General features: G+C 41.3%; 1 protein-coding gene across 5 annotated transcripts in view; it reads left to right on the forward strand.

The window, feature by feature from the left end:
* HELZ (helicase with zinc finger) overlaps positions 1-3,253 on the forward strand; it is a 92,008-nt gene extending 88,755 nt beyond the window's left edge. For all 5 annotated transcript variants that reach the window (XM_069799329.1, XM_069799333.1, XM_069799332.1 and 2 more), the window contains one exon: positions 446-3,253. In XM_069799329.1, coding sequence (XP_069655430.1) covers positions 446-777 — 332 coding nt within the window. In that variant the 3' untranslated portion in view covers positions 778-3,253. The remainder of the gene's footprint in view (positions 1-445) is intronic.
* Positions 3,254-9,667: the final 6,414 nt, after the last annotated feature.

Raw genomic sequence — 9,667 nt, forward strand, 5'->3', positions numbered from 1 at the left:
TGCTGTAAATTTTAATTTTAGCCTATTAAGCTATGAAGCAAGAAGAATGAAATACTCTTTGTGCTGTCTCAGTGGATAAAGTGTTTAAATTAGAGTATATCCCATTCTGAAGCAGCTTACCTTCAGTGCATCTGCTAAATCCGCCTGTGCAGAATTGCAGGTTCAGTGTTACGAACTCTGTAGGTATGCGCGCATGGAGAATACGTTTAATAATGTCAGTGTTCTTGGCATTGCTGACAAGGATAATACAAGATCCAGTAGCTGGAAATGAAGCTAGATAACTTAATAATAGGAAATTTCCTAGGACCCAGAGTGACTAAACACAGAAAATTGGGTGGGGGAAGGTTACGAGAAGTAGTTTCAGTACCCCTCAGGACTTGCTTTGAGATAGATTTCCTAAGACAGAGCTGTTCATTTAGACAAACTCTGGTTACTCCTTTCACAGCTCCACCGAAGACGGTCAAGCCCCCAGAGGAACACCTGAAGGCCGAGAACATACAGCTATCCAATTCCTTCAACTACAGCGTCCTACAACATCTTGGCCAGTTCCCACCTCTCATGCCCAACAAGCAGATCGTCGAGTCGAACAGCAACAGCCAGCAGAACGCTGGTGGGAGCAAGCCTGTCATGTCCTACGCAAGTGCTCTGCGGGCTCCGCCAAAGCCCAAACCTCCTCCTGAGCAGACAAAAAAGAATAGCGACCCTTTGTCTTTGTTTCAGGAACTTAGCCTAGGTAGTTCATCAGGTAGCAATGGCTTTTACTCCTATTTTAAATAATCAGATTATTTTTTTTAGAGAGAATTTAATTTTTATTTGTGTCAGTAGATCTAAGATAGTTGGGGCTTCACCTGTAGTTGCAAATATTCCCTTTGTTTATATTAGTAAATATATCCTCACTTAATTGCTTTGCTGCTAGACTTGCAACTAATTTTTTTAATTATATTCCATTATTTTGCATTTTTTGATGTGGGTCGGTTTTTTGGAAGCTTTTATGTAGGAAAACACACACATGTTATTTTTTAATTTGTGTAATGTTAATGATATGTTGCATTAAACTAGCAGCTGAGAGGTTACCTGTACAACTTTAAAAAAGGAAAAAAAAAAAGAAAAAAGAAAAAAAGGAAAAAAAAAGTTTGTCTAAATTGTATTTAAGAAGATTGTAAGTAGCATTTACATTTATTCAATAACATTAGCATACTATGCTGGGTTTCTGTACCAGAAATGGCCAGTTAATGTAAAAATGTATGTTATTTCTGCTTAAATTCATTTAATTTTTTTTTTTTTAATAAAGGTGCAGCATCTTCTAAATACTTTCAGTTTTATCAGCTTTTTTGTGAAGGGATGCTGCATTCTCAGACTTTTATAGTTTTAGATTCTGTATGATGTGGTATTGTATTTTCCATCCACTGTAGGGTAAAGTAAAGGCATTCTTTGCAGACACCTATGCCATTGTTTGGAAACATTCAGATAAAAAGTATTGGTATACTTTAAAAAAAAACAATAAAAAAACCCACAAAAAACAAAAAACAAAACAAAACAAAAAAAAAACAACTCCCCCCCCCAAAAAAAAAAAAAAAAAAACAAAAAAACAAAAAACTCTACATTTTATTTTTGGACAAGCTAGTAATATAAGCTTGTTTGAAAAGTTAATTTGATAGGTTTTTTAAATGAATCATGAAGCTGAAAATAAATTTTTAGGTATGTTGGTGCTTAGTAGATTTAATAACTATTTTAAAAAAATGCGTGAATTTAGTAAAATACTTTTTTGTTTGTTTGTTTAATTTTTTTTCCACTATGCATGTGTAAATGTTTGTAATCTGGCTTTTTCCTCCCCCCTTCTCCAGTGGTATAAAGAATTGTGCCGCTTTAATTTTTTTTTTTTTTTTCCCCCCGGTAAAACTTTTGGTACATTATTTGATGTTTACATTAAAATGTGACATTATACAAGGAAATTCAGATATTTTGCTAACTGTTTTGTTTGAGGAACATCATTAAAGAAGAGATTTAATGTTTGTCAAAGCTGTATCCAAATTAATCTAAATCTTTTGGGGATAAGAATGGTTACCAGGTCATTTATCTCTATGAGTTCTGCTAAGTTCTCCACAAACCTGGCCCTTTAGGAATACAAACTGGAAAAAAAAATTTGAAATTATGGGCTATTTAAAAATTAAAGAAACAAATGTGAATGAAAACTCAGAAGATAAACTCAGAAGATAAACTTTGTCCATAAAGGTTTCTGGTCTTGCACACTGTTCATACTTTTGCAGCTGGGGAGATAGAGAGGGTATTTGTGTAGTTCCTCCAGATAAGTAGTCCTCCTTTTACACTTGAAATAACTTTAAATATTTTACAGGGACTGAGCTGGGTATAGTTGCAGTATTCTTCCGCTTATTACATACAAGAATTAAAATTTGAGAGCTGTGTGGTGTGATTTCAGACTTCTTACAGCTGTCCATGGGACACCTTACTAATGAGCAGTGGCTGCTGCTGTATTCAATCAGATTTTTGCTCTGGTTACAATCAGGGTTTTTTTGCATTTGACTTCATGTTTTAAGGCAAAGGTCTTTATGTAATGGGGTTGATTTAAACTCAGTACACTGCAGAGGTTTGCATATAAATTTTTTATTATAAATCTTTGCTGGTTTATGATTCAGAAACTTATCTGAAAACTTTTTCCTTCTTTTTGCTGTAAAGAAAAGCATGCATAACTCGTTAATTTATTTCCTAATGTCTATACCAAACAGAAGATGCTGGGGGAGGGGAAAGCCCCTGCCAAGTTATGCTTAGCACTTCAGCATATGGCATCAAATCAAGAGGACCCAAAAATGAGTAGAGGCCAAATTCTGCAACCTTGAATCAAGCAAAAATACTGTTAGAATGGTTTTTTGCCGAGCTGACGGCTGCAGAAATAGGTCCACGGGAAATTCATTTGCAAGGGCCGGGCGTGTGCTCAGTGTAAGTTAGCCTCAGTCTTTTTATTTCAGCAGAACTGTGCCAGTTCTCCTCCACAGAGCACCTGGCACTGCTCTGAGAGAAGAAGAATCTGTGTGCCTGAATGTTGTAGTCTGTGAAGAGTTCTTGATGAGATGTGCAAGGCTATGACAGAGGAGAGGTAGGGTTCAAATGCACTTCACTTCGCCGAGTCGGCATTGTAATTTCAGGGGTTTCAAAATCACTCATTTATATGGAGCAGTCTTTTGATTCTGTTCACCATATTTGAATATTAAACTAATAAACATCACTTGTTAATTTACTGCTATCTGTCAATTAGTTAAGGGGGAGATGGTCACATCTCGCCACAATTTATTCTGGTTTACGCTGGCATTTTATCTACGCTGAAAATATTATGGTTAAAGGAGCATTTTCTCTCTGACTTACAATTTCACTTCTGTAACTTTATGAAAATCCCTGCTGGTTTTGGTTATAAATTTTCATAAGTGCTCTCACCCTGGAGTTTGAGGATGGTATGGTAGAGAACTGCTGACTATCAGCTTTGGACATGTTTAGCATGAATCAGTTACATTTCTTAGAGTTAATTTTTTTCCAAAAGATTATTTATTTTGGAATGTCTTCTCTATAGTCCTGAGTGGAATCTTCTGTTTTTAGAGCAAATCATCCAATGTTAATTTGAAGTCATAGATGTTAAAAAAACCAAAAACCCAAACTGTGTTGTAAACTCTTCTAGGGCTTTAATCGAACTCTTATTGAAATCAAATTAAGCCTTACAGATGGCTCCAGCAGGCACTGGCTTGGGCCACCTTGTGAATATATGGAGCTGTTGCAGTTACAGTGAAAATTCAAAATTAGGAGTTTGGTTTGTATAAATTGTCTCAACTCGGAGGAAACTAATGGAGGCTTGGGCATATACATCAATTGAGTATTTGGCTCCTTGACTTTTTTATACTTAAAAATACAATTGGTGCCAAATCCCATGCTCCTTGTCCAGGAATAAACCACCATTGTTTGTGGAAAATTTAAATGACAAGGTCATCTGGATCTAAATTTAGAAGCTTGTATTGAATATTAAGAATAAGTTCTGGTTTTATTTTCTTTAATTCCAGTTTTTCATGAGAAAAATCTGGATGTCTCATGGGAGGTTGTCAGTGTGGTGTTAAGAACTAATAAAGAATTGAGAGAAAGATTTAAAAAAATTATTTGGACTCTAAAAAATTAAACTTTTTTTTTCATTTCAAATAGAGCTTCTACCCTTTAAAAAGTTTCTTAGTGAATGCAGGTGGTAGGTTTCCTTGTATATATTTGAAGACTGAATTCTTAGGAAACTGCGAGCTTTAAACTTGGCCTTACTAAGTCAGAAAAAGACACCGGAGGAGATGCTGCTCACTTCCATGAGCGCTGAGGTAACTTGGAGATGGATTCTGAAATAACGTTTACACCTTTTGAGGGTATAGTACTTCCCTTTGGTGTCCTGGGTAGAGTTTATTATGGTGTGGGATATGAACGTGCTTGTCCCCAGCGTGCCGGGTTTGCTCCTGCCTTTCCTACCTGCAGGCATCGCCCTGTTTCAGAGAAGAGCTCCGCTGCACCAGGGTCTCGGGCAGAGCTTTCGAGGTACGTCCCTGTCTCACTTCGTTAGTTCTCGGGCTGCCACAGGCTCTTCTGCAAGGTGCTGGTCTCCCGGCACGACACTTTAGTGCACTGGATCCACCTGGGGATGCATTCTCGGATCTGTCCACAGCGTCAAGCTGCTCGTAACCAAGAGCATGTGATAGGGACAGTTCGCTCTCCATTCTGTGTAGCATAAATCTTCACCCTTTATAATGCTTAGCTGCTGTTCAAATGGCAGCCTTAAGTGTTCCCACAGTACAGCTAATAAATACCTTTTATGCATAAAAGCTGGCTAGTTAGAATCAAAGTCCTTGCATCTATATTTTCTTCTGGAAGTTGTCATCTAGTATAATTTGTACTGTTTTACTTAATTGTATGGGCTATGGCATTACTGACCCTTAGCAGTATGTGAATACTGCCGTTGACTTCAGCTATGGCATTACTGACCCTTAGCAGTATGTGATTACTGCCATGGACTTTACAAACCCTGTGAGTACTATTCCCTACTTTGATTAATTAATGTTTTGTTCCCAGATTTGTCAAGTTCAGCTGGGTTTTTTTTTGCAGAGATCATGCTCCGTAAGCAGTTCTTTTGCTATGTATGTAACATTGCTGCTATAAGCAGGACTGAGAGCAGTGTCTTTGACCACTCTAAATTTTCTTTTTGGAGTGAACTCAAGCATATCGGAATCCGCACATTTCCAGAGCAGTAAACCCATGATGCTTCATGCTCTGCCCATATCATCGTTCAACTAATTTAATTTGTTTTGTTAGTTTTTTAAGTTTTGTTTTCCTAGAAAAACTGCAGACAATTAACTTGTCAAGACGGATGGTGATGATCTATGGTGCCTATAAAAATCTGCACATCATATTCCTTGGCATGAAATATGGGCTATTTCTGTTGGCATAGCAATACTTGTGCCAGTATCTTTTTGTTAGTTGTGTCAGGGAGCAAGAATTGAATAATTCTAATTTTTTTTTTCCTTTCATTCAAAACAAGTAAAAGGATTTACAGCAAATGCGATGGAAATGTCAGTTCGGCGTGGGGGTTTTTTTGGCAACTTCAGCTGTAGTTGAGAAATGTTGAAAAGTTTTTACTTCATTAAGGTTTAATAGATGCTTCTGATAAATTACAGAAAACGCTCTGTGATCTGAATTACCCATGCCTAGTTAGAAGATGTTGTCAGTCCATTTTCCGTAAGACTTGCTCCCTCCTGAAGGGCAAAATACTTTCACGAGCCCAGCTGTAAAGCCATCGCAGCGTTCTCCGTGAGACCAGTGGTAGTGGGCACAAAGCTGAACCGGCGCCCTGGGCTGCAGCCCTGCCAAAACAGACTTGCGCTTCTTGTTCTATTAAAAAGAAAGTAGGCCAGAAATCAGTTTATTCCCTTCTCAGCATTTCTTTGTAGAAAGCAGAAAAGCAGCTCGCTGTCTAGATGCGTATGTGATGTTTGTATGGCTTGAATTTATGTTCAATAGCTTCAGTGGAGCTAGAACATCGATCGAGTATGACAAAGCAAGAACGATCTCATCTTCTACTTCAGTCAAAACAAAGATGCGATGCTCTTTTCCTGCCCCTTAGTGATAATGGAAAGGGGAAATAATTTAAATAATTTAATGGTTGCATTTAAAACAGGTCCTATTGTTGTGTGTGCAGTTTATGGTACCGAGCAGCCTAATACACCAGTATTTAAAAGTAATACAACATTCAAAGGGGCATTGTGCCGCTATGGAAAGTGGAAGCTTATTTTAAATGAAGGTTAAACTGAGATTTATTCTATGAACAGTTTGTGCACATGGGTCAGGTTCCTGGCATGCAAATGTCTGACTTTAGCACACTGGATGGAGCCTAAGGGCTCGGTGTTAATCTCCAAGGCCCTCCCCAGGGCTGGCGAGATGTAGCGCTGTGAACGGCCACCTCTCGATGTTGATGACCTCTTGGATCGGGTATGTCCCTCAAGAGCTATCGAGCCCAGGAGAGAAAGTGCCCCTCTGCAGCGGGGCCAAGGATCTCACTGCAGGGGGAGAAAAATTCTCAGATCTTTGGGACTTTCTGGAAATCATTTCCACAACTGTCAAAGCAAGGAGAAAAAAGAGGTGATGGCCACGAGGAAGCAACAGAGTGGAATGGAAAGGGATCAGTGGAAAAAAAAGAACTAAGTATACCTGTGCCTTTGTAAACTACATGCCAAGGTGGTCGAACACCCGAGCATCGTGAACATGCTGGCCCTTTTCAGGCATGGACTAAGGGAAGAGTAGGGGTTTGTACCAAGATTTCTGAATGAAACCCTCGCCGCATGCACCCGTCTGTGCTCCCTTGCGTGCTGTAAACCCGGCTGACCTGCGAGCTCGGGGCGAGCTCTTCGTCCCCCGCCTGGCTGGGGCTGGGTTGTTACTGCTGCGGTACCGCTTTGCAGATAAACTCTCTTTGGAGAGCTCAGCTAGCTGCTTGCTAAACAGGCCATTTTGTTCTTCAGGGTTGTTAGTCTGGCACCTTTTCTGCACATTAAATTCACACAACACAGCATTTAAAAAATAAGGGAAGCAGATTCTCTCCGCGCCTTGTGCCTAACGGCAAATCTTACTCTTAACATAAAAAAACTTCGCGTCTTCCGTTGCATTGGCTCTGTGATTTAACATTTGGGCTTTGCAGTGCAGTGGGCAGACTTCAGCAACCAAAATCTTGCAATACCCTCTCATGTGCAATGCCCCAGGGCACCTTGGTGTGGGTGCCGTGAGGAGGGGACGGCCAGTGATGTTGGTTTGTGGAGTGCCAGATGGCATGTGCCCAGGGGACCCATGACCAGAGGTCTCCATGGGTCTGGTGGTGGCAGGACCAACGCTCAGGATTTCATGGCGGCTGGTGGTAGTTCCTTGTTCTGCAAATTAATTTGCCTTTTCTTCTCTCTGGTGCGTGTTTCCCACTCGGTTCCTTGGCCGTGTCCCAAACCCGCGTGTGCTCCTGTTGGTTGTGTAGCAACTGGGTTCCCATCCCTGGCTCTCTCTGATGAGTCCCTGCCAGTGAGGACATTTCTTTCACATTTTCATGCTACGTTCCTGAAGTTTTGGTGGCCATTCAATGCTATTTGCTCAGTTGAGAGAATGAAAACTGAAACTGCTTACAGCTTCCCCCTGCCCCCAACATTATATTAGTTTTCCTTTATGAAGGCCAATTACTTTCATTAACTCTCTCAAAAAACATTAGCGGCTTCCCTGGCAGAGAGATTTAGATATGGCAGAACAAACCTGCTGTAGGAGCAGCACCTTTCCCACTGTGAATACTAATGACCAATTTAACGGACGGGTCCCTCATCAGCATTTCTTAATACCTGGAAAAAGAAAATGAAGTCATCCGCATGCTTCTCAGTCTTCCAGGGACCGTATGAAGTAGTGAATGGTCAAAAAGCCTCAACTTTGAGCAGACAGAGAATAAAGCTCAGTGCGTTTAAGAGCTTTAGGAGGCATCTAGCTCAGCTGCCCGAGTTGCTGTCTGTGGATGTAGGGTCTCGCTGCTGTGAGCTGTGTGTTTTCTCTGCCTCATGAGTAAAGTGAGTCCAGAGGGGCTGTAAAACCTCTGGATCCAGGCCAAACCCCTGCACTCACTGGGAATCTTTCCATCGCCCTCACTGGGGCTTGGACGAAGCGGTTCAGCCCTGACACAAGCGGGAGCGCGCATGAGACGGGGGAGACCTTCCAGGATCTGTTTATCTCAAATATGTACGTTTTGCTCTTGAATATTGTGAAAGGGAGTAAGCAGCTCCTTGGCTGAACAACAAATTGGCCCATCAGGATAAGAAGCCACCTAGAAATTACTTTGTCCCAGAAGAAGCATTGCAAGAGAGGGATGGTGCTTCAGAAAAGCATGGGGTGATGAGCTTAGACCCACGTCCCCAAACCTCGCTTACCTCAACCCGTTGCATGTCCAAGGTGAGGTCATTTTGATGATGATGCCTGAGCTAGGAATGCCTTTGTGCCTGCCGGCTACTTTGCTTAGATTAATCTGCGTTGCGTATGTTTGGATATTCCAACCTGGGATCAGCCACCGCAACGGTCAGCCAGCTACTTTCCTTTCTGTTGTCGCGTATAAAGGATCCCTAGAAACTAGCCTCTGTTTTCCTGAACAATGAAAATGCAAATTAAGAATGTCAGCTCTGTACCCAAAAATAAGATTTTGAAACCATTTAGCATTTCACAGTGGTTCAGTGACAACTTGAAGACTTGCAGTTGTCTCTCACGATGAGAGACAGGCAGAGTTCCCAAGCTCAGATCTGAGCACCAATGAATGCTTTATCCCAAAACTTCATAATATATGTGTTATTTGTAGTGCTTTTCAACTTCAAAGAGCTTGAAAAAATATTAATGCAACTTCACAAAAGGCTTCTGTTCTCACTGCCACTCTACTGATGGGAAAATGGAGACGTGCCTGAGTCTGACTGGGGGCTGCTGGGGCTCAGCGTGCCCGGACGGGGTCTAGCTGACAGCAGGGCCATGGGGAGCCCCTCGTACCAGCACAGAATTGCTGGGCAATTCCTCGAAATGCTTGAACGTGTCACGATTTCAGATCTCTTTAAATTTATCAGAAAGTTTCCATTCCAAATTCTGTTTTTCTTTAGAATTGTGGACAGCTGAGCATGCAGGGAAGGACACTTCAGTTTCCTTTTCTCCTGCTTTTTAAAGTATTGGGTGAAAAAGCTGCAATGTAAAACATACGTTTTCCTACTTGGGGGGGGGGGGGGGGGAATGCTGAGCAGAATCTGCAAACTGAACTGTAAAAAAAAAAAAAAAAAAAAAAAGACACTCAATGTCTTGGTGCTGTAGGACCGTGATGGTGCAAAGGGCTTGACTGGAGGGACTGGGTGAGCACATGGGAACTGGGGGACCCCCAGTCCCTCCCCAGTGCTGCAGGCGGCCACAGCAGAGCCCTGTGAGGACTCTGCAACGCGACCAGCCTCCGCAGCATCCCCCGTCGGCGATGCCTTGGGTGTACATTTCTTCAAGCATGCATAAACAGCGATGTACTTTTTTAGTATTTTCAGGGCTGACTCTCCTGGGTATTTTAGTGTGTCTTTCCTTCTTTGCAGCTACGAAGGATTTTTTCCTA

This window comes from Haliaeetus albicilla, chromosome 12 (assembly GCF_947461875.1).
Source record: "Haliaeetus albicilla chromosome 12, bHalAlb1.1, whole genome shotgun sequence".
NCBI lineage: Eukaryota > Metazoa > Chordata > Aves > Accipitriformes > Accipitridae > Haliaeetus > Haliaeetus albicilla.